This window comes from Mizuhopecten yessoensis, unplaced genomic scaffold, assembly GCF_002113885.1.
Source record: "Mizuhopecten yessoensis strain PY_sf001 unplaced genomic scaffold, ASM211388v2 scaffold8071, whole genome shotgun sequence".
Taxonomy (NCBI): Eukaryota; Metazoa; Mollusca; class Bivalvia; order Pectinida; family Pectinidae; genus Mizuhopecten; species Mizuhopecten yessoensis.
This window is the reverse complement of record NW_018407364.1, coordinates 1585009-1610932: the sequence shown is the minus strand read 5'-3', so window position 1 is coordinate 1610932 and position 25924 is coordinate 1585009. Positions and strand designations below refer to the sequence as shown.

The window sequence follows — 25924 nt, the reverse complement described above, 5'->3', positions numbered from 1 at the left end:
CCCCCCCCAAAGATTGTGTTAAAAGACTGTAAATAGTTACCTCTGCAATGGCGTCCTTTTCCAAGTGGGCACGGGAGCCACACACCACAGCCAGGTTGTCTGACTTTTTGTTAACCTTAAACATTTCTGTTTCCAGTTTTCTGTAATCTTTAAACTGGCTTGCACCATCAGCATCAGCAAAAAGAAGCAGTTTTCCTCGTGCTACAAACATACCCTGTGGACACAATAATAATAAGATCGGTTAGTTGTATTTTTAGATGATGTTGAAATTGGCTGTTATAACTTTCATTAACAAAACTTCACCAGATTTCATCTTGCTTATCTATAACTACATCGATGATTGACATTCTTTTATCATGTATTTTCTCAGAAGCACTATTTCACACTTAATTAAATGAGAAAATTTGCTTTCACAGTGATCACTATATATGATTTATATAAACTCATTCACCCCTGAAGACACATTTGAACCCTTCCAATTCAAAGGTTGGAATAGTTCATTATAAAATGTCAGGGGTGAATGAGTTAATCACTCTTGTCAATGTTGTTAATTGTTATTAGCAGCCGGTTCTTAGGAAGAAACCCATGTGGACTGGCAGGTGACCTTAATACCTTTTCAGGTCTGATCGGGGAATCGAACCCCTGCATCCTTGTTGAAAGGCGAGTATGTTATCCACTGTGTCACCTGACCACCCTGTTTCTGATTTGTTTTGAACATGGTTTATATAAACTTGTATCATTTCATTTATCACTATTATCAACATTTTATGAAATATAACACCTGTACCCACATACCAGTCTCACTGCTCCACCTTTGCCTCGGTTCTTTTCCAACGTCAGTACCCGGACCTTGTCTGCTCCGTACTTACTGGAGTATAAATGTCCTGTCTAAAAACATATCAATTGTTACTTTGGCAAAGTCAGACAAACACAACACTTTCACTAAAAATTTCATTTTAACAATAGGTGTGAAAACAATCTTTAATTTACTGAAGGAAAAATCAAGACTGACATTATCATATCGTAACATGTTTCCATTTTATTTTGTCATTACAGCCAATTGAAGAAATCATGCTAAAACACTAAATATCATTCACATATATAAGTAGAGTTATCTTAGTGTTATAATAGAGTTACTAGTGTAAAGCTTGGCATCTACCAAATCTATACAACAACAGATAACCATTTGTACAGGAAAACCTTTCACCTTAATATAACAAGAGGCAAAGAAGGCCTGTGTACGTAGTTCAGCTGTTATTAAATGTTGTTGGCAAAAAAACAGTTAAAGCTGGACTGTTAATACATATATATCAACAATAACAATAAGTTTGTGGTCATATTGGATTTTACAATTTATCTGAAAATAATTTGAATTTGGAAAGCTGTTTGAAGTTTTTTTAACACATTTGACCCATTGTGATTTTAAATGTGGGTCAAGGTCAATTATTTGAACAAATCTGATAGCCCAACAAGCTGCATGTCATCTACTTTGACCCTAGGCCTTTTAATTCATTAAAAGATATTTTAAGGATAGAAAAAGTTGATGATAGATACCAGAAAGAGAAACAAGCCATTTGGATTTATATGTCTCGCCTATCCCCCGCTTTGACCATCAATGCACATATCAGAAAAACTAACTTAACCGCAAAAACTTAATGACTTATGTTGATTGAGATGCTGACAAAGTCAATGGACCATGAAAAGGAGGCTGCATCCAGCATTTGGTGCATGGGTTGAGATGTACTACCTAAGATGCATCTATGGTCCAAGTTTGGTTGGTCTAGCACTTATACTTTCAGCGAAACTAACTTAAACCCAAAAACTTAATGTTGTAGAGATGCTGACAAAGTCAATGGACCATGAAAGGAAGGCTGCATCCAGCATTTGATGCATGGGTTGAGATGTACTACCTAAGATGTATCTATGGTCCAAGTTTAATTGGTGTAGCACTTATGCTTTCAGAGAAACTAACTTTAACACAAAAACACTTAAACACAAAAACTTAATGTTGACGCCGCTGTCGCTGGAAAAGCAACACCTAATTGTCCCGCTTCCACTTCTTGACTGCGAGACAAAAACAGGAGATCCAACAGGCCTTAACACTCACATGAATTACATCGACTGATAGTAGCTGTAGGTGACTGATGCCAAATGCAGGAAATTAATATATAAGTATATGTAAATGCATACCGCTGTGGTCTTGTCCTTACTGCCATCATCCACTACCAGTATTTCATAGCTGAAGGACGGTGTCATTTTCTAGAGATAAATACAAATAAAATTTCTTTAATGAATAAGTTATAAGCCACAGGTGCTGGAATCGATTGGCCCCAATCTATGTTACCTCGTAATCTTTTTTTGAAACTGAACATTTCTGTACAGCACCTAACAATGTAAGGTTACTTGCTTGAAAAATATCTTACTCCCCTTTATCTGAAAATGGGGAATTCATGGGGACCTTCTCAATATATGCATGTACAGATTGTGCAGTACAGTAAATGTATGTGTACATATATATAGTAGCCTGGCTGAAGTCCAAGACTATTTTATGAGAAGGGGGGTCAATCATATTCAAGCATATGTGTTATAATCCTTATCACCAGTTTACATAGTGATGTACACAATTTAATAACATAGAGTCAACAGAATAAATCAAAAACAGAGTGACACCTGAATTAACCTCCATCAGAGGGCTTGTGTGATGATACCATACTAGAGACGAGAGAAACCAGTGCTTTTGGGGGTGATATATTCAGTAATGTCGGGTATTACTGAATGACCTTTAAAGTGTCTGTCAGATATGAAATATAAATACTAAAATTTGTGCGACATATATACTAATTACCAGTAGTACAGGCTCACAGGTACTAGGGCCTGCAATGATATAGCGTAGCGGATCGCAATACTTTCTTGTGTATCGTACCAAATTGTTTCACGATACACTAACAGTACTGAAATTATCAATCAATTCTTATCATACTCTAAAAAGGTGTACTACGTATACAGTGGTGAAAGGGTTAATACAAAAATTCAGGAAACCTTGGAACCATTATTTTGTTTGGTCAGCATCGATGAAGAGAACATTAAGAAACTCTTACCTGTCTCTCTTCTAAATAATCTATGGCTTCATTCATCATGGCTGGCACTACAAGAACAAAAAAGTTCAACTTGTTACTTCGAAACATTTTCGAACCATTGAACACACTATTCTGAGGATGATTTATATTCATTTATGGCTGTATCAAATGAAGAATATTGATGGGTGCTCTTACAAATGAAATTAGCACCTGGGGCTCAAGTGAGATATTTATAGAACGCTCTTGTGTCACCAATCAGTGTTTCCAGTTTTTGCGAATGTCAGGACCCAAATCAGATCAAGGCTTGCATTTTACGGTATCTTAAACTTCAAATGAATCATTTTTTGTCAGTATATTAACATTTTATGATGACCTTTGGAATTTAAATAAAAACAGGTATTTCTGTATGGTGGATTTATTCCTATAGTCCAAAGCAGAATGCATAGTTGTCGCACACACCATTTTTTAAAAACACTGACTTTTGAATTTGAAATACGTTTTCTGGTGCTATTTGAGCTTAAAAAATATTCATCTGTAGACAAAAAATGGGGCATGGCTATCTATTCTACGGCTACATGATTGTTATAACTGATCTACAGTCTAACACAATTATTGATTTAAAAGTAATTTTGCAAAAAGTGATCCGGTGGTTTGGGTACTGATCCGATTTGGGTCCTGTACATGTCTCCTTAGTCACAGTTTTGACAGTGGTACAGAGATCATGAAGGAGTAAAATCTGAGTCACAATGGTTCTTGAAACCAAAGTCTGAAACCTTTAGCTATCCTCTTCTAGGTTTACATCAGCATCGCAAAAATGAAAAAAATAATAATATTTAGCAGATATAGGTCAGGGATCAATCTAGATTTTAGGGGAAATTACCCTTTTTCAAATTTGGGTGAAATTAAAATTTTGATACAAGGCTCTAGCGTCATGAAGGTAAAAGATAAATGTTTTGTCCGACATACATCTGTGCAATTATATTTCAATTTTTAAACAATTTTAAGCTTAAAATTAAAGAATTTTTATTTAAATTAAGTGGAGAAAATGTATATATATGCAGTATAATGCATTTTAACTGTTTAATTTTATAGAAAACATATATAGGGGAAATATTTTGAAGAAAAAACAGCTATTTTCTTGTTGAAATAGGGGAATTTTGAAGCACACAGAGGGAATTTCAAAGTACAGGGGAATTTTCTTCTGTAGGGGAAACTACCCCTAAACGGTAGTGAATCAAGTCTAGATTTATCCCTGTAGGTAGTACATATAGACTGGTACATACATCTTTCCTCTTCATTGTAGGCTGGGACCACAATAGTTAAGTCAACACTTGGCGGATCATGGATACTGGGTAACTTTATTTTCTCATTCTTTTTGGGATCTAGGAAGTATTCTTCACTTTCAAATCTTCCAAGATCTGGATAGGCCTCACTTGTTTTATAAAGCACAAACAGCCCCTGTGAATAGAGAGGAAAATAAAGATTAAAGGGTTGAACCAGGCATGTATTATTTTTTTTACATTCAAGGCAGAGAACTGGAACTTGTGTAATTGCTGTCAGGAAATGGTTTGGTTGGGAGGTAGGTGTGTACATCTCCATACTGTACAAAATGAGATCTTCAACCAGACTGAGCTGATCAATTGAATTCCATACTTCCCTAAGTGATGTCATCCAAGTGCACTCTGTTTAATTATGGTCTGTAACCAGAATGACAGGCGATGTTTAACAATATAAATTGGGTGGTTGGGTGGCATATTGAAAAACGCACTCGCCTTTCACCAAGGCGTCCTGGGTTTGATACGCCCAGCGGACGTGAAAAGGTATGAGGTCTACACCTGCCTGACCACTTGGTTTTCTCTGGGTACTCTGGTTTCCTCCCACATTTAGATCTCCCATGCGCCATAATCCAAAAAGAGTGATTTATATAAGTTGTGATAATTTGTTTCAAAATTGTTGTAAAATAAATAAATTGATGTCACTGTGGTACACAAGTTGTGGTCTAACCAGAGACCTAGATATATTACAGAGATTCTCTGTGATATACATACATAGCTGTCAAATCTCTTCATTACGGGGCCCGGGAGACTCACTCATTTTTACCCGAATATACCAACAGGCGTTTCTGAATCAAATGAATACCTATTGGGAGTTATTTTGTTACGTAAAAAGGGAAAGATAAATCGAGCAAAGCAGTTTCAGTCGCGTTCAGGTTTGAGATGTTTATTGACACCTACATGTATGGTAACATACATATCTGGTCTAACATATGCCTGAGCTTTTCATTTATTTTATGCTTATTGGTTTATTGGTTAATTGTCAATGACAATGTTTTAAGCATTGCTTTGCTCCTTGTGGTGCTTCTGAATGTAATCCACTCTGCGTCCATTTGTGTTATATATAACATGGAGTGTTATAACTAGTGGAATTTAACGCAGGTAATAAATTGCTTACTAGGTTAATTTAAAACAGGTATTATAAGATCCATACTCTTTATAGCTAAATGTTTGTACTAGTGTCATACCATGTTTTCACATTGTAATTTAAGGGATTTTGTGTGAGCTAATGGGAGTATTTGGGTAACCCGTGACCAATTTATTGCAAAATATGTGTTGTTACTAGTCGATTGAACAAGGAATAATTTCTCTATATACGAGCTCATCCGATAAAGCCTCTTTAGAATTCGTTGATTAGTACATTGGTACCTACGGTAGGTTAGGCACTGTACGTACAGTTGGCATATTTGGATGGTCATGCAACTAACGGACGTAAATGTGCATCGATTGTCACCGCGTAATATATCTGATAAAAGTGCTATATTGTTCTAGTCACATGTACTTAAGCATAGCAGGGTATATGCTCTATCTGTTGGATTTTACAAAACAACAAATATTATTTGTAAGCCAGGGGGACAAGGACTCCTTTTCTAAAACAGCTGGATGCCGGTTGCGTCAGAAACATTGGAGTTCTCCTTTCACACTGCGTATGTATCGTAAACAAATATAACGTGAACGACATAAATATTAGAAGACATTGGTGTGAATGACTGTCTGCTTACCAGAGCCAATAAAACAACTAAAATCAGCAAGAGAACGCAAACTACAGCCGTTATTGTGCACTCCATGGCTGCACCGTTGCCCTCCCGGAAGTTGTTGTTCTTTTTGAGTCTCTTTGACGCTTCACGTTTGCACACCTACCGGTTCAAGCTTTTTTAGTGCTCTGTGTTATAAAAAGAAAAACATTAACGGAATACGGAATTTAATCAAAATATTTATAAGAACTCGAGTACACTTACCCAATGCACTCATGGATTCATACAGAAGAACAGGTGTTCCTTGGTAGGTGGTGATTATGATTCATGTGACCAATGAAGGGAATGATCTATCTATCTATCACAGTAAAAAAAACTTCATAATAGATACTGTACTCACTACTCGTTCACAGGTTGCATTTTGTTAGCCTGTACTATAGCTAGCATATTTCTGCCATCAAATTATTAAGTTTACATTATGGTACATAACACTACATGAGAAGATAGTTATTGCGTAGAGTCATGTTGTTTTACTTAATTAAAAAAAATGTTGAAATATTGATCATTTTAATTATTAGTATTTATCATTGATGGTCAAATGTATATATACCATACCCAGCATTGTCGTCCAGATAGTTTTGCTGATATATAAGATATAAAGAAGCTTTTAGGCATCACCCAGGTTCTATACACATCATCAACAATTCATGCATGTGTGACACTCAGGAAAGGAATGAGAAATGCATGGCCTTTAAATTAAATTACCAGGATTTGAACATGGGACCCTTCAATACAAAATCTAGACAGAATGCTCTGTCAATTGAGCTACCTGGTCACCAGTAAATGGCCTAGTCCTGTTCCACTACATTCCTCCTTCCTTTTTTCTAAGTCTTTGCCCTAAAGATGACACTACTCTTACAACCCAGGTTTGGGTATCCCCTTAACAAGCATTCACCTAATACTTGTAATAAGGTGTTGGTCACAGGCACTGGTCACTAAAAACATGGCCAGATCGGAATTCAAATTAACCTGTGACCACACAAACCTTGAATGGACATGCTACCAATTGAATCACCTTGTTGCCGGAGACAACCCCAAGTCCCATTCCGCTACACCTGTATATGTACATGCATGTCCAATTTGCCCGATATGTGTTTGGCATGTTGTGTAGTAGGACAAGGAATAGTGCCATCGCTGGGGCTTGGACCCAAGACTCTTAGCTCTCCAGCCCGATGCTCTATTGCTGAGCTAAAGGGAAATTCCATACAGCCGACGCTTGTAAGGCAACCTAATCAATGCACATATTTTACAGTAGGGCCCAGTAAATGTTATAAAGATATGCGTTGTGTATAGTGTCAAAGTCACCTTACTACATGTAGTTTGGGATAGAGGGAATTTCTATTAACGAAGCATGCACATGCAGCCCTAGAGTGTCTGTCTATAAAGTCTGGTATCACAAGTTCGAACTCCAGTGAACAAACATATTCCTTTTTACAACCTAGCGATTCTTCCTGTGATACAAACTGGTGCCATTGACCCCACTGTTCAAGTAATTTTAGTGGAGAACCTTTGGTGGAGAGCAAAAGAACCTAGGTTGTGGTTGTCTTCGAGTGTGAAGACTTGGAAAAATAGGGAAGTAGTGTAAAAAATGTAAACTGTACATTATAAGTGTTGAAGTTGCCTTTCATACTAGCTGCAGTTAGAGGACATTTCCCTTTAGCTCAGCTGTAGAGCCTCTCACTTGAAAGTATGTTATCACAGGTTTTAACTTCTATGACTCCAATGAATGCTTGTTGCATTCTTTTTACTACTTCCTTCATATTACATCTGATCCATGAGGTGTCTAGATTTTTTAATGGGTAATTCCAGTGGCGTTTTTGTATTGTCTGGTGGGCTTAATATAAAGGGTTTGAGGTATGTCGATAGTTTGGTGTGGTTTTATAGGGTTTAACGTCCTATCAACTGCGCATGCTAAGGTCATTTTAAGAACGTACCTCAATGTGTGTTGATAGTTATAGGTTTGTTTCCTGGGCCCTATTTTAGAGATGTTTAGGTATTGTATGAAGGGCCTTTTATAGAGGTTTTCAGGTAATGTCTGGTGGGCTCTATATAGAAGCGCTTAGGTGTGTCTGGTGGGCCATATATAGAGGTTTTAGGGTAATGTCTGGTGGGCTCTATATAAAAGCGTTTAGGTGTGTCTGGTGGGCCATATATAGAGGTTTTAGGGTAATGTCTGGTGAGCTCGATATAGAAGCGTTTAGGTGTGTCTGGTGGGCCCTATATAGAGGTGTACAGGTATATCTGGTGGCCCTACATAGAGGTGTTAAGGTGTGTCTGGTGGGCCATATATAGAGGTTTTAGGGTAATGTCTGGTGGACTCTATATAGCAGCGTTTAGGTGTTGTCAGGTGGGCTATATGTAGAGGTGTTGAGGATTGTCTTACAGGCTTTATATTAGAGATGTTTAGATGTTGTTTGGTGTGCTATACTTTATAATAGAAGTGTTAAGGTATTGTCCAGTGGGGTATATATAGAGGTGTACAGGTAATGTCTGATGGGCCTTTTTTTTAGAGGTGTTCAGGTATATCAGGCATTGTGTGGCCGGCCCTATATAGAGGCGTTTCGATATTGTGTGGTGAGCCATTTATAGAGGTGTTAGGTATTGCCTGGTGGGCCCTATATAGACGTGTACAGGTATATCTTGTGGGCCCTATATAGAGTTGTACAGGTATATCTAGTGGGCCCTATTTATAGGTGTACAGGTATATCTGGTGGGCCCTATATAGAGTTGTACAGGTATATCTTGTGGGCGCTATATAGAGGTGTACAGGTATATCTGGTGGGCCCTATATAGAGGTGTACAGGTTTATCTGGTGGGCCCTATATAGAGGTGTACAGGTATATCTGGTGGGCCCTATATAGAGGTGTACAGGTATATCTTGTGGGCCCTATATAGAGTTGTACAGGTATATCTGGTGGGCCCTATATAGAGGTGTACAGGTTTATCTGGTGAGCCCTATATAGAGTTGTACAGGTATATCTTGTGGGCCCTATATAGAGGTGTACAGGTTTATCTGGTGGGCCCTATATAGAGGTGAACAGGTTTATCTGGTGGGCCCTATATAGAGGTGTACAGGTATATCTGGTGGGCCCTATATAGAGTTGTACAGGTATATCTGGTGGGCCCTATATAGAGGTGTTTAGGTATATCTGGTGGGCCGTATATAAAAGTTTTAGGTAATGTGTGGTAGGCCCTTTATAGAGGTATTTAGATATTGCCCGATGTGCTATAAACAGATAGTTGTTACATATTGTGTGGTCAATGGTGGGCCCTATATAGAGATGTTAAGATATTGCCTGATTGGCTAAATATAGGTGGTCATCAGGCATTGTGTGGCCGGCCCTATATAGAGGCGTTTCGATATTGTGTGGTGAGCCATTTATAGAGGTGTTAGGTATTGCCTGGTGGGCTATAAATAGAGGCGTTTGGTATTGTGTGTTGGGCTCTTTATAAAGGCGTTTGGATATTGTATGGTAGGCCCTTTATAGAGGTGTTTAGGTATTGTCGTTTGGGCCCTATGTAGAAGTCATAGGTACGACTGATGGGTCCTAAAATAAGTATTTAGGTATTGCCTGATGGGGCCTTAAATAGGTGTTTAGAAATGGTGTTGTGGGCCACATATAGAGGAGATTCAATAGTCTTTTGTCCAATATGGGCCCTAGGTATGAGTCATAGGCATGACTGGTGGGCCCTATATTTAGTTGTTGTCTGATGCAGGGTCCAATATAGAAGTTATAGATATATCTGGTGGGCTCTATATAGAGTGTTTAGATATTGTTTGGTTTGCCAAATACAGAAGTGTTTAGGAATATCAGGTAGGCATTATATATAGGTATTATAGGCGCCCTAAAGAGAAGTATATTGGTGTCTGGGGGACTAAATAGAGCTTTGTTTGTCTGATGGGGTTTAACAGTTTGGTTTGGTTTAGTATTGTTCAACGTCCTATCAACAGCTATGGTCATTTAAGGATGGCTTCCCCTGTGTGCAAGATGCATCGTGTAATGTATGCGTGTGTTTTGGGAGGCTGCAATATGTTCATGTTTGTGTCCTTGTGATAGCGCGAAACTGAAGCTGACTTTATAGTGCTGAGTCAGTGCTGAAACATACTGTCGAAGACACCCCACCTGGTCACATTATACTGACAACGGACGAACCACAGGTGCTAAGGTATCCAATAGGCAATACAGAGGTATTTGTCTTTGACCAGTTTGGATATTTATGTAAAGCTGTTAAATGACCTTTACAGAGATGCATTGTTATTTCTGGTTTGCCCTTGGAGGTATATACATATAGGTTTGTCTGGTGGATTTATTTTTTTCATTTATCGATCCCCATACTTCTACCAAAAATCTTTTTTTTCTTTCTGGCAGGACTATAGCTCTGATAAATGATTTCTGAAAAGAACACGTATGTTGCAAAGATTTATGGAAAATTAACAAATACAATGTATGAAATAAAAAATCAACAAGTGTTCCAAGTATAAAAATGCAATGGGGCTCGATCAGAACTAAAACCCTAAACCTGGTCAACATTAGTATCCTATCAAGCTTGTTATTAAAGGTAAGGTCTAAATAACAAAAAGCTACAGTGAAGATCTGTAGTGTTTTCCCTGCCAACACAGACAGGAATCCACAAAAGCTTTGTTTGTAGTTACCACCACTCCCCCCTTAATTTTGTTTTGTACGTTACTGTACAATGACCGAGTCAAGATTCTTAAGTGGACTGGGTAGCTCAGTTCGGACCGGTTGAATGTAGTATTCTGAATAATCTGAGATCCAGGGATTAAACACTTCTAGCCCATTGCTTTTACACTCAAAAAGCTATTGCTAATTTATCTTTTTTCATACAAGGTAGAGTTTTTATTTCAGAAATGAACTATCAAAGCTACATTCATGCTAGCAAAAACAAGTTTCCAATTCATAGTTACCTTTTTGGCAGAGTTTCAGGTATCCTTCAATTTCCTATTTTAGTATACATAATGCTTTTATGCAACATTTCCCTACAGAAATATTACATTTGGAGGTGTCGCCTTTATAAAATGAATTTGCTTAATATACCAAGTACCAAGTTAAGGTATATATATAAAAGTCAATTCAAGACCTTGTTGGATATATCACCAAACTTACTTCACATATGTATCGGCACAATAAATCATTTATAACCAAATTGAGGGTGATATTTACCCAGGAGCATGCTAAGATGAAGGGCTATCAAGGTTGTTAAAATGGATGACCTTGACCCACTTTCAATATCACTGGGACCAAATTTGTTAACACTTTGGGGGAAAAAAAATATGTGTATGCAAAGAATTTTGTCATATCAAAATGTTGTTAAGTTAAAGAAGTTAAGAACTTTGTGATACCAGGGCCAAAACTTTACACTACCTCTGTTTAAATACAGTTTGTATTCAGATTGAGAGTGTCACCACTTTTCTACTGTATACAAGCATTGAGAAGGTATTTTTTCTATATTCATACAAAAACAGTTATAGATTGAGATCACTTGCTAAAGGGAAACAACTCCTAGTCAGAAAAGGAACTCTTATTCATTGGAGATATTACACAGAGTGTGAGACTCTCTACCTTAAGATAAAACCACAAACAAACATCGTCTTTTATACCTTTTATTTACAAAGCTGACTGCTGTAAATGATATATATTTAACATCCAAATCCTGTATTTACTAGCTTGATTGAATGTCCTCTCAATGGTGAAATTTTGAGTGGTCCTTGTTCATTGAAATGTCAAATGTCCTCTAGTCTTAGGATCATCACACACCTAACACCAGCAAATACACACACTAAACCATCCACCAGCAGCCAATGTTAGCTAGCCTTCGTCACTACATCCTCTGCAAAGAGAAAATATAAGATCTAATTAAGTTTACTGTACAAGACATTAAATACATAACAATGTTTATGATTTGCTTAGAAACAAACAAGCGATTGATATGTATCTTGATAGGTTTTAAGATCCCTATTTATCAATGATTAATGTCCCTCAGAAATAATGATAAAACTCTCCAATCCTAAGTATTATCGAAGCAGTTTTTAAAAGTGTAGTTGCCTTTGTGTTATTAAGAGTAATCTAAAGACCAATTGAAAAGGAATTATCGGAAACAACATAATTATTCTTCGCATATAATTATGATAGTAGTGTTCACCAAGTTCTACAATGTACAGAAATAATTTTGCATTATATGTTTTATTTGAAATTACACAAAATACAGTACAGTTCCAACCAGTAACAAAGCCTGTCAGGCATGCAAGCCGCAACTAAATGGAATCCCCTCCCCTTCCCTACCACACTGACAAATACACACTCAGAACACAGCGACATGCGAACCAATGTGGTACACTGTACATATTTGATGCAAGACCATATATTATCCAAAGGTTCAACAAGTCTGACTTATATGGCATCATATTAGACATATAATTCAGTATTGAGGATTCTTTTGTCTTGATAGATGCTATATATCCTTGACATTTCCCAGTGGCAAGTGGCTTTGTTGCACTATATTCTTGGAATGGCTTTGTAACATTAGACTAACTCGATTTTGCTATTTTGCTATCCAAGACACGGCCAATTGAATTTGACAAGTTGTTTAAATATAGAATATGCCAAATTTATACATGTATTTTCATCAGACATATCTGATAACCATTTTAAAAACAAACACAAAGGAAAGAAAAGAAAACTTTGATAAGTTCATTCTAAAACTGAATATCACAACCTGTTATGGCTCTATATCTAGATCAGATAAATGGTATGCCAACCTCATATTCCTGAAAACCGAAGCGATATAAACATCATGACTTTCAGTTTCAGTTGCCCATTGACAATCGATACAATACCATCTTCAGGGCTTTCAGTTGCCTGTTGACATGAAGTTGACAATAAGCAATTTCAAAAGTCAAATGTCTTTTTTTTTGAGAAATACAAAGGGTCAAGTTAGCTTGTCCTTTCATACCCTCAGACTAGAGGTAACGCCTAGGCCTATGCACCCTTATTGTTGAGCCCTGAATATACCTGCAAAACTACTTGGTATAACAACACACCATCAATTATTAATTGCCATAACACTACCTACAAATATGGTGAAAAGCACCACAGGTAAACTATTTGTGATAAGCAACTACTTGTCACACCTGTATATATATATAGGTATAATACTTATAGTAATAGCACACCAGGCATTAACATACTGCCAATATCTGCTATACCATAATCAGTGTTTCTCCCCCATTAATTTGGGATCGGGTCTTTTTTGTCTCCTTTTGAGAAGAAATTATTCCAATGATGAATGGAAAAAGAATTTTTTGAAGTAAACTACAAATTTTGGGAATAAGGCATAAATATGAAATAGTTTCAAATGGGAATAGGGCCCATTTCTGGCCCCAAAAAGTCCCAAGAAAAAACACTGCATATGTACCGGTATGTAATTTATCATGAATAAAATAGAAAGCTGGAATAACAACATGCCACTCGATTCAAGCTGGAAGGAAAATCTTCATATTGAATGATTGATGTCAAATATTTCAATGTATCTACCAGGAATTGGTTAATTTTCAAAGGGATCAGAACACTTTGGAGCTACTTTTTCAATCTTTGACATGCAATGAACAAATAACGAGAGCAGGGGAATTGCAATGCAACTCTGACCCACCATCCAGAGTAAAGGTGGCTGTTGACATCATGAGCTAATTAATCATATTGCCATTTCCATCTGAAAGAAGCAAATATACCTTTGAATCTGGTGATAGGGTTGATGTCTTATGGGAAAGTTTTGACAAAATATTTCCAGTTATTAATTTATTTTTACATCAAAATATACATTAAATTTCTATTATGAATAGTTCAACCTAGACCTACACGACTTTTAAACCAATCTTATGGCATGCACGTTTGGATGGATACAACATTTCTGTGCATAGTAACAGTACTTTCTTTCTCAGTATACTTAGGCATGGGCTTATTACCAGTAAAATAAGGTAGTATTCTGTTATTTTTGTCAAAATTGTGTGTTGTTTCTTAGGAAACTTCTAAAGGAATAGAGTTCCATCACTTTTGTTCTATAAACTGGCATGAGATGGAGAAGTTTTTATTTTATTTTGGGTTTTTTTTTGTTTAAAAAAAGAAAGAAAATATAATGAAAACAATTTCTCTCATCTTTGGTTTAGTAAATTAAATGGGCAAGCAACTATGAGTAAAATTAAATAAACAACTTTAATTCTTCTTTGTTGGCAATAAAACACAATGTACTGGGACTCTCAACCTTAATTTTGTATTGTTACTTTTTATTTACACGAAATATTTCTGTGCCAGAACTAAATTTCATAATAAATAAAAGTGTCCCTGCAGCTTATTTAATAACAGGTAAAATTATTTGCTCTCTCCATGAATAGTTTGAAAAATACTAAAATTGTCTCAATTAGCAAGAGGAAAGAGAAAATTGCAAAGGATGCTAGCAGATGTGAAATCTAATAAAAAAATGTTCCAGTATTTATATTAAAATACAATTATCATTATCGTCGGAAACCCACATTCGATTGTACTTGCGTTTAGAACAATCAAACGTGGGTTTCCGATGATGAATTATCATTAAAATAGTTTTTTAAACTACAATTATTAATGAAAATTTCTGTATCACATTATTATATTGATGAATAGATCTTGATTCACCAGGAATATTAAACTGTTTAATGTTTGATACATACTGATAGGTTTTCCTCCCTCCCACTTTGTCACTTTCATGATCGACTCTCCTTTTTTCGACAATTGCTGCTGGATTTCTGGTTTCAGTGCGTTCCTCACAGCCTGGGCACATATGCCAGAGTACTGAATGTAGCTGGTAAACAGACAAATTTCACATTAAGGGAGTTTCCTTTTGCTATAGTTCGAGTTATCATGAAAAAAATATAGAAAAATAACTTGCTAACTCCAAATTGATACCAAGCTCCTAAGCATTTTGCACCCTTATTTGTTTGAGTGTCGCTGGGATTTCCTAGTGAGTAGTTTTGTAAAATGCGAAAAGAGTTGTAAAATGGGATAGTTTACTCTCAAAAACAAACCCTGAGAAATCACTGTTTGAATTAAGTTGCAACCAATTTGATGCATGCTTTATTATATATATTGTGCAGTAAAATTTTTAGTAGACTTCATGAAACACAGAAAACCGTCAAATTTCAGTTGGTTGAACAGTGTTCTGTCCCTGACCACGGGATGACATGCTAAATCCCTTGTGGGTAGTGCCAAACACATGGCATGTATACACTGTTCGACGTTACTACGGTCTCCATTCAGATTTCTGATCGTCGGCCTGATCAGCTCGAAACTGAGCTTGGATGTGCGACATGGTAATGTTTGGGATTGCACAATCATACAAGTTTGTTACATTATGCCCCCTGTGATATTTTTATATGTGCTGTCATAAGAATAGACCTTTAGAGCTAATATTTCACGTGACATATCTACGACAAAAAATAAAGATTCTTGTATCATACATCAAATTAAAGTAAAGAAAAAATATTTTCCGGTCGATCTAGACTGCTCCCGGCATGACATTATACATGGTTAGACAAAATCACATGATTTCTGGAACAGGATCATTACTAGGGGGACGGAGTTAGCAACCTTCAGTATATTCTGCATTTATGTATTGACCGACGAGGCTACAGACTACAGTAGTACCAGCGGCCGAAACCTGTTATAAAGTAACAAATTTAGAACAAAATGATTCCAACTAAACCCTAGTTCGGGTTAAGTAAGGCAGAGGTCTCAGCAGGGGGGGGGGGGGGGGGGGGGGGGGGGGGGGGGGGGGGCGCACATTGTGTTATGATGACTCGAGCAATATATATTATTGGCACACTGACTGAATGATTAGCATGCAAAACAAAATAACATTTGCTTTAAACTGGTATATCACAGTAAGTTTTAAAGTGAAAAACTGACGACATAATGTCAGAAAGAAATGAAAAGCATGTTTGACCTTGTTGCTGACTAAGTAAACCGGAGACTTATTTTCATATTAGCCGATATTGTGACATTTCTTACATAGTTTGAACATCAACATTGATCTCAGACTAAAGCATAATTTCCTGTTATGTACCTTATGCCAACCGCTCTCCAAGCAGACGACATAGTGGAATTATTTCAACGCCGGTTCGGTCAAGTCTACAGCGATGGCTTCTAAAGAAAGGTCAAGGTTACCAAAGCATGTTCTAAACGTCGTGTCGGTTAAATCCGGATTTCCCCGGTGTCAAACTAGCGATATCTTGGCCCTTGATCATTTGCTTACATAAATTAATCGGGACAGAACTACAACAGTGTACTGATTTTTATATTTTTTGTTTATATTTTTCTTGTTTGGTTTTATTTGTTTTTTGTATTGTTATTTTTTTCGTTTATATTTTTATTTGTTTGTTTTTCTGGTTATAATAATAATAAAACCCCATTATAGGCCTAATTATTTATTTTTGATGTTTCGGTTGTGTGTGTGTGTGTGTTTTAAAAATAACAGGAGAGGGTTATCAGAAGAGAGGCAATATATTGACAAACAATTAATAATTAACCGCAGCTCCAACTCGTAATAGATAACTATAGAAACGATATGCAAGGATATGTAAATTGTAAACTCTTTTCCGAGGTTACAAAAATACCTGTATTTTTTCTGTTAACTTGTTTGTGTTCCTGTCATTTTTGTGTAAATAACTTTTCGAGACTGTCAATAACTTGGAATTCTGTTGAAATTTATAATTTTGCTAAGTTTGAAATGAAAATGTCATATATTCCGAAAATGGTTCCGAATTATTTACAATAAGGGAATTTCTAAAAATGGAATATTGTAGTAGTACAGTAAAAGCACTTTATTTCGTTGTGGTTAATTTTCCGGCGTTGTTTACGTACGGGGACAAGTTCGTTGGGATTTAATTTTGGGAATCAGTATTTTTAAAATGAAATATTTACACATTACTAATCATTCTCGATATGCCAGGGGTTACGCTCACTTTCGCTCTCTGCACACATGGAATATGTCAGGACAAAATCGAAGGCTCGGCGTGTGCCAGCTTGTGGATGAGACCAGAAGACTAGTTTGCTCCTTTGGTGTACATCAAAAGATTATGGCGGTCGCGTAACAGTAAAACTAACTGTCTTTCAAATCGAAGTCGGGTGTCGCTCTGTAGCCTTCAAAGGAAATATGTCAGCCTGGCGACTAGTTAGTTTATTTTAACTAAGACCAATCAAGTAGCCACTGAGCCGTGTACCTTCGATTTTGCTATGACATAGTTCAGGGGAGCAGAAAGCGATAGTGAGCGTAAACACTGGATTATCGAGGCTTACATCCGCGAATATGTCATAGCAAAATTGAAGGCTCGGTGTGTACCACCTTGTTCCTTTGATTTACATCAAAAGAATCTCGCGGTCACGTAACGGTAAAAAATGACAGGCTTTGAAGTCGGGCGTCTCTCCTTTGTAATCTATCAGTCTAGCGATCGGTCATATTTTTACCCGAGACCAATCAAACATCTGTCTTCGTGCCTTCAAATTTGCTATGAAATATTCCAGGGGTGCAGAGAGCGAAAGTGTGCGTAACCCCTGGATATCGAGGATGCGAGGATTAGTGAATGATCGATATTTATAACAGTTTTGACACTGATCGCATGCATGTGTATGGGTTCAAGAAATATAATAAAATGAAGTCAAAGGCGTACAATGTGATGGGTGTGCTCTATAAATGTAAGTCATGAAAGCGCAAATGAGAAGTTATTGTTTTGTAGTCCTGCGGAGAAAACGGACACGTATTCAATTTCTCCATACCCCTCCCCCCGACTGATGGAGCAATGTAATTTTATTCATTACTTTGTTTTTCAGTGGTAACCCAAAACGTTTCCAGAGCAACGAGGTTACTCGCATGGGAGAGGGTGACGCGCGTGGGGCAGGCCCCGTCCCTCGGAGGGATTTAGCAGGACCTGTGGAGGATATAGAGACAGAAGGACAGAAACGACTCAAGGAACTCCTACAGAAACAACTCCGCACCAGTCTCACAAGACAGTATGTATTACCGGTGATCTAGACAATATTTTATTTTTTGAAAGATAAAAATCGACACGTTTATTTCTTAGCCTTTCTAAGAGATTCCAAACTGTTTATACATGAAATTAAATTTAAAAGAAGCTCCCAAAATGCAATTTAAGATTACTCGAACAACTACATGCGGTAATTTCGACTACTTAAAGTATAAATTCTACGCGTTGAGGCACAGGTTAATTATACAACACCGCCTGTTTTGCAGTATACAAAACTCGTAAGCCACGGTACAGCTTACAACTCATTGCGGTCGGATTTTGAAAGAATTCAAATTGCACTAAAGTGACCACAGCTGGCGTACCGTCCTTAAATTATCTATGTCAAAAACAAACAAAAAGAAAAAATCCAAAAATATCACAATAATGAATTGTCACTTGAGTATACGAAGATAAATTCTAAAGTGTACATAAACCTACCATACTAATTTGATTCAAAACCTACCATACTAATTTGATTCAAATTGGATAACTATTAGCGTATAAAATAAAACAATGTTGGAGACAAGTCATAGTACTTAAAGTTTTTATTACGTCACGTGATAAAATCTCGGACACTCATTGGCTGATTTAACAAGTTCATATTAAGTCCAGTTTTTGACAAAACTTAACAACTGTCTTATTTACTTGACAGCACGATGCCATTTTTTAAATTTCTGCATCTTCTTAAGACAATAGTTGCTGATTGGAAAAGTGATGTGTTATTTACAACGACTATCTCGGCCAATTCACGGAAAGGTCTGTTCGGTCAATTGAACACAACGAATATTTAATTGCAGGAAAACTAAGCATAGTAATGAAGAAGGTATTTTCCTGATGTATTACCATTTGTGTCATGCTATGATCATACGCATTTTTGAATATCCATTTCCAGATTAATTTGAGCAGTCAAAATGTTTAGAGGAAAGTAGATTTCTAAATCGATTCAGGTGTTTTCATCCTTCTCAAAACAAATCTTCTTTCTGTTAACTCTGAATGGAGATTAAGAGAAGCTTGCTGCTTGTGACTGTACTTCCATTTTTTACAGAATCTTTTTTTTACAGAATATTCTTTTTACTTTCTCATCCTATGAAGGCAATTTGCCTACTTCATTGAACCATGTTTGAAGCCCAGGTTTCCGGTTCATGTAAACACTTCCACATAGTTGAAAATAGAAAGCTTAATTTGATCCTAACACATATTCAAAGGTTATGTTTATTGAAATTTAAATTTCGATGAACAAAATCCATATAATAAATGTTGCACATACGGAGTACATTTATAAAGTCGCAGCTGTTAGTTGTTGAAGAACACTTTTATACCCGTATTCCGTCTTTGCGTATTGCAGAGTTATCTTCCCTTAGGAACAGGTATTGATTGTTACGTCACTTGTTTGTGAGAGTAACGTCATCATTTTTTGAGAAAACGACGTAATTTTCTCGCACAAACCAATGACGTAACAATCAATACCTGCTCCCAAGAGAAGATAACTCTGCAATACGCAAAGACGGAATATTCGATTTGAATGGATGTTACCTTGAACGGGCCTTGCGAACGGCAGAGCAAACATAGAATAGTTTTGAATGAAATAGGAGCGTTGATGTATTTAGTTCGATTCATCCAATTTGACACTGTCCAATTTAGATCGCATTCTTCAGTTTCTTTCAGAAGAAGCCAGCATGTACTATCTTCATATCGCTCCGCTTGTTTCGATCTAATCACAACGGGGCATTGCAGAATGCTGACGGCTATCTTACAATCAATTTTTGTTCCATCGCCATGTAAACAATAATTTCCGTAGCAATAACGCATTTACCTTTTGTAATTAATTCAGGTTTCTTGTTCAAATTGTGTATCATTTGAAAGAAAATTCATTTATAGAGGTCACACAACTGGCTGTGGTCTGCAACCTCGACCTAGTCTTACATCTTGCAAACTTTCCTCTCCAGACAAATTGCTCAGGGCCGGAATTTTGTGGGCGGTGCTCTCTTCAAATCCGCCACCGACGACCTTTCTGGAGTGACGTCATTGGCCAAGTTCCAGACGGTAGGGGAAAAAGACGCTTATATACACGAGCTGAAGCAGTGTGGTCTGACGGAGGAGGAAGTCATTCTCAAGTTACAGACAGACAACCTGATAGACAAACAGGTGAGTGCATGTTGCGAAAATTATTCAATTGGTGGCGATTCTCAATTTATGTTTCAGGGTGGGGTAAACATTTGTTGTTAGTTTCATAACATTCTGTACAGAATATAATCTTATAATATCAGCAGTCAGATGCAGGTCGTGTAACTCGAAGAAGATGATTACCAGGACAATTTATGTGGAAGAGGGCCTAGTTAGTTGTAAGAACTTCTGCCCATTTAATGTCAATATAATATGTTTTAATGAATTACTATTTGTATGATTGCAATGTAGTCCCACTGCACACAGTGGCTGTCAAAGATTACGTTTGGGTAGGGGACACGTCAGATAAATGTTCAAGTTAGGAGAAAGACCAATTCAAAGTAAATTTCACTGTTCGGTTAGTTTCATGTTTTCTGGCGAATTATAAATTATCTTTATTCTAGTGGTAAATTTATCGAATTGAATTATTCGCGAGGATTTGTATTCAGGAGATATACTGACATATTGTATATAAAGGTTAAGAATTTTCGAAATAGTTTTATATGTTCAATCCTCGCGAAACCTGTAGATGTCTCGAAATGTTGTGAATCACAGTTAATACCAAGACAAACTTTTGTTTTGACTCAACAGAATGAGCGGAAGAGAAGATACGGCGCGGACACATCTTTCTATAGAGATAGACTGGAGGTGATCGAAGATAAAATTAGACGAAGGAACGATAGTTTGTCCAAACCAGATACGTTCTGTGATCAGAAGGTGCTTAGTCGTCATGAGATGGATCTGGAGCGCGCTCTAGTGAAGGATGACACGGCGTCACGAAACCTCTCTACATCTCTCATCACACAGGCCGAAAACAAACTACATCCTCATCCGGATGACCCTATGAACCACCTCCCCGAGATCTTAGCTTCTGTCACAAAATACAAACTGCACAGACGTGGACGACAGAAGGGGCAGGATTCGGAAGTAGAATTGGATGAATGCAGTTTTCCAAAAGACAGACAGTTTTATGAACAGGAAGATTATGTTTCTGAGTCAGATAACGGACATACATGTGATCGTTTATCAGAGAAGTTGGAAACACGTATCGGAGAAAAGAACACACCAATAGAAACAATGGCGAAAGAAGTAAAAGAGGATTATACCTCAGCACGTGACGGTACAAGTGATATTGATAAAGCGAATTCGTTGTGTAGTAACAGTAGGGAACGGCATGGTCACGTAGAATGGGTGGCAGAGGAATACATCGTGAAGAACCGACTCACTCCTGAGGAGATAAGACAAATTCCAAGATTTGAGAACTATTCTCCCGGTCTACAAAGCAAGGTATATGTGAATGAATTTGTTTCCGTCAATTTACCTCACATCTTCAATGTATTTCATTTTCATAAAGTGCACACAAATACTAATTTGAAATGGACACTCTATATTCGTTGTTTATACTCATTTGCTTTATCATAATTAAGAAGTATATCTATGAATGTGAATGTTGTTTGTTAAATGTTTGGTAAAATTCATTAAGTTATACATTTGCTACACAAACATATGTTATGGGTGATATCCGGTCATCCGGTTTTGGTCGTGTAGATGCCGTAAGGTAATGCAAGTTTACGACTTGATTACTTTGCTTTTAGATTTCCCTCTTCATTTGTTATTGAATACAGTTACTGGTAGTTGTAATACTAGTATGTATATTACATACAGGTCTCAAAAGTAATAACGCGAGTATGATATAATATTGGTACTGGATCCGAACAACTTAAATAGATATATGGTAATAACGACAGTGCAGACAAAGGAATTTGTCAAATGTTCAGGGCAGTCGCCCCGCCCCCAGTTTGTCAAAAAGTGTGGATGGATCGCCCTGAAAATGTGAAATGTGACAAGTTCATTTGCCTGCACTGTCATCATTATATCTATAAATTCTGATTTATGGGAGACATTTTTATTCTTGTGTAACCCTCTGTGATGAACGTGTTTTACATTGTCGTGTAATGTAACATGTGATACACACTTTGCGATTTTGTTTTGATGTCCTCTCGACACAATGCTTGCCTGTAATAAATGAATACTTTTCATAAGATTTGATGTAATTTCGAACAGGGTATTGTTCCCCGATGATTATATTACTTATAATTAGTCTTTTGTGATTGTAACAGAATAACGATATTATATGTATAATTAAATAATCTTTATTATTCGCGGCGTATAAAATAACACGAAATTTCGAGGTAATACGATGGCTTGACTTATGTCCTCAGGTGCTGTATATTAAAAACCTGTCCAATAAGGTGACCGAAGAGGACCTAGTGGCACTGTTTATCAGGTTTCAGAGCGAAAATGAGGACAAGCTTGTCTTCCGATTGCTGACAGGGCGGATGAAGGGACAGGCGTTCGTCACGTTTCCAAGTAAGCGTAATCCCATTAAATGTGATTCTAAATCGGATGATCCCAGTAAGTGTGATGCGCAAGTATGTGTGATCACAGTAAGTGTGATTACAGTATGGTGATCACAGTAAGTGTGATGCCAGTATGGGTGGTCCCAGTAAGTGTAATGCCAGTATGGGTGGTCCCAGTAAGTGTTATTCCAGTTTGGGTGGTCCCAGTAAGTGTGATGCCAGTATGGGTGGTCCCAGTAAGTGTAATGCCAGTATGGGTGGTCCCAGTAAGTGTGATTCCAGTATGGGTGATCCCAGTAAGTGTGATGCCAGTATAGGTGATCCCAGTAAGTGTGATTCCAGTATGGGTAGGTATTCAGTGTTTGAAACCGGTAGATATGTTCAATGTTGTATTGAATCTGTGGCTGCCACAACAATAGCCATACATACAGTAGATCATAAGGAGTACCTTACCTTAACATGTCTATCCAGAATAGTCCATCAATAAAAGATATATACAGCATACTTTACGAAATAATAATAATTTTGACTGTGTCAGTTAACTGATGGTCTGTTTGAAAGTTTAATAAATAAGCATTGATACGATTTGGCCATTAGTGCCTTTTTATACATCGTATAAAGTTACGCTTGCGTTCCTTAACAGCTGGTCATATTCTCTTGTATCTTGTATCCACAATCAGTCATTTCTTAGCTTATTTTGTTGCCCTAGTGTTGTTGATTTGAACTCGAATAACGGTTCTGTTGACACCTTTTTGTCTTTGTAGTTGAGTAACTTCAGCATAAATCACGAGTTACAACCATCAACGTGTTGTTTATCTTAGCTTAACGCTGTGGGTGTCATTTGTTTTTTTAGGTGCCGAAAAAGCCATGTTCGCAATGCAGCTAGTCCATGGTCTCAAATACAAAGGCAAACCAATGATCATCCAGTTTGGACGAAGTTCGAAACAAATATGTTGATGTCTTCTGGCGTGTTTCGCTTATATGTCTGTGTGATATACAATTATACATATCCGGTTTATTTCATGAACTAAACAATCGCAAAAGTGTTTTTTAGTAAAGACTTAATTTCTTTACTGAATGAAAGCCTATTTTATACGATTATTGAAACAGGTCCAGAAATTAAAATACTGATTATTTTATATGTAATGTCGGAAGTGTATATATTTAAAAACTTAATCAATGTATTGAAATATTCGTCATTGTCCAGTCGCAATGAAACAATAATACAATGTTTTGAAAAAAAGGACAATTTAAATTACTGATCAATAACTCAAGAATGAAATCAACCACTACATACAAGCAGCAGTATAATGCTACACTCTAACTAACTCAGGAGATCACACATTTTTTCCAGATCCCTTGTTTTATAAACTGCTTTTAAAACACCTCTTGCAATTGTTTTCATGTTACTGAATCTGCTATTAGAGACTGCTCTCAAAGTGATCTTGATATAGGTTTGACTGTATTTGATATGTGGCTTGATACCTACATGCATGCATGTACTGCTATTCCTGCCGTATTAGACACAAACGCCGAAGTTACTGACTACTGTACAATAGTACATGTATTTTACAAATTCCGAAAGACAATTTAACACACTGGCATATGATAACAACAAATAATGTGTCTTGGATATACTTTATTATAGTATTACACAATCCTCCTTTCACACTCGATAATAAACAGGTTTATGTGCATGTTAACTTATTCATCCCTGACATTGTATAAAGAACTATTCTAACCTTTGAATGGGAAGAGTAAAAGTGTGTCTTCAGGCCTAAGGATGAATGAGTCAACTAGACACAAAAAACCAATCTTCAACAACAAAAACAAAAAACAGCAACACCTTCAGTGTTTGATACCATTATCACAGGTATAATATCGGTCAGTGTAACGGCACACGATCTACGATACTTCTGACATAGATATATGTCAGAATAACATCAATTAAAACATACAATATGCTATTGAGAAATAAATTACAATCAGCACTACACGTGATTACATGTCCGTGGACTATTTGAAATGTGTAATATCCTACACTAAAATCTCGAAAATTGTCACGGAAAATATAGATCTTAACGTCTCTACAAAAAGTATTGGAATTCCCCTTGTCTTGTCAAGTGATTTGCTGTGAATAATCATGAAATATATCAACACATCAAATTGTCACTTGAAGTGGTATGATAGTCGAACGGCGACTATGCCAACATCATATTTACAGTCTTTAAAATATGTCAAACGTTGCTTATATTTTAAAGTGCAATCAAATTATGACGAGCCTGAAAGTTAAACATACACTTCTATAACTACCCAAAACATGGCACGACTAACTTCGAGATTTAAGGGTTATATTTATTTAAAATTGCGTGAATATGTTTTGATTTTATGTGAATTCGATTATCTTGACCTTGTGAGATATACAAAATATTAACACGTTTCGATGTTCATCATCAGAATTGGGCGAACAATGTATCTTTCAATCAAAACGAAAATAGGTTCATACATTTGTTTGTATAACATCATATAGTGAGTAAATGGCTCGAATTTATTATGGCTCTGATTCTAAGTAACATTTACCAGTTACATGTAAATACAAAATGTTGCATACAACGATGTCAATTGTTTTAAATTGAAAATAATGAAGATTATTTTGAATATTTATTCAAACGTGTGTCATACAGAGGTACCTTCATAGGCATTGAAATAAATCGACCCCTGAATAAGTTTTTTTTATATCTATTTAATTAATATAATATAATCTATTTGAGTAAATAATTATATCAGCGTCATTTAGGATACATTATGACGTGGCGCGGTCAGTGTTTCTTGTAAGATCTAGACATAATTGATAATGTTCTTGGATATTTCTCCCACCCTTCACAGGTGTGTCTCCCGTTTTAGCCGGGAAAGATCAGCTTGTCACCCCCTAGGGGGAGTTAGTCTCGTGCCGATTAGTACGTGTTCAATTGTGACGTCATTAAAATGCGTCATCGGTAATTATGACGTCATCAAAAGTGAATGACGATACGCATACCCGACATGTGTTTTTGTTTACAAACATGGCAGACTACTGTCGGTGGAGCTGTGACTGAAATAATAGGATGGGAGAAAAATAATCATCCCCTACCTTGAGGGTGTAACAGAGAAATCTCCAACCCTCGGGGTG

General features: G+C 36.7%; 2 protein-coding genes and 1 long non-coding RNA gene across 4 annotated transcripts in view; 1 reads left to right on the top strand and 2 right to left on the bottom strand.

The window, feature by feature from the left end:
• The window catches only part of LOC110454819 (dolichyl-phosphate beta-glucosyltransferase-like), a 13466-nt gene extending 7222 nt beyond the window's left edge, over window positions 1-6244 (bottom strand). Inside the window, exons 1-6 of the mRNA XM_021504538.1 lie at window positions 6133-6244; window positions 4361-4535; window positions 3099-3145; window positions 2191-2259; window positions 796-888; window positions 41-214 (exon numbers count right to left, since the gene is read on the bottom strand). Of these exons, the coding sequence (XP_021360213.1) occupies window positions 41-214; window positions 796-888; window positions 2191-2259; window positions 3099-3145; window positions 4361-4535; window positions 6133-6198 (624 nt within the window). The 5' untranslated portion in view covers window positions 6199-6244. The remainder of the gene's footprint in view (window positions 1-40; window positions 215-795; window positions 889-2190; window positions 2260-3098; window positions 3146-4360; window positions 4536-6132) is intronic.
• Window positions 6245-6300: 56 nt separating this feature from the next.
• LOC110454818 (RNA-binding protein 41-like) lies at window positions 6301-25791 on the top strand. The gene is made up of 6 exons (XM_021504537.1): window positions 6301-6412; window positions 18039-18218; window positions 20179-20377; window positions 20987-21682; window positions 22618-22765; window positions 23609-25791. Exons 1-6 carry the CDS (start codon window positions 6381-6383, stop codon window positions 23710-23712), a joined length of 1359 nt encoding a protein of 452 aa, XP_021360212.1. The 5' UTR covers window positions 6301-6380; the 3' UTR covers window positions 23713-25791.
• LOC110454820 lies at window positions 11775-16396 on the bottom strand. 2 transcript variants are annotated; one of them, XR_002463404.1, is made up of 4 exons: window positions 16276-16396; window positions 14885-15015; window positions 13834-13893; window positions 11775-12015 (listed from the first exon to the last, which is right to left on the bottom strand). It is a non-coding gene; the product is annotated as an uncharacterized LOC110454820 (long non-coding RNA). The 2 variants fall into 2 exon arrangements; XR_002463405.1 differs by lacking the exon at window positions 13834-13893 and having other exon boundaries at window positions 16276-16394.
• Window positions 25792-25924: the final 133 nt, after the last annotated feature.

Bases quoted from the DNA above. Each gene is read 5' to 3' on its own strand.
- LOC110454818 (XM_021504537.1), top strand. From the start codon at position 6,381: ATGGATTCATACAGAAGAACAGGTGTTCCTTG. The intron at 6,413-18,038 runs GTAGGTGGTGAT...TTTGTTTTTCAG, and splicing joins AGAAGAACAGGTGTTCCTTG to TGGTAACCCAAAACGTTTCC. The intron at 20,378-20,986 runs GTGAGTGCATGT...TTGACTCAACAG, and splicing joins ACAACCTGATAGACAAACAG to AATGAGCGGAAGAGAAGATA.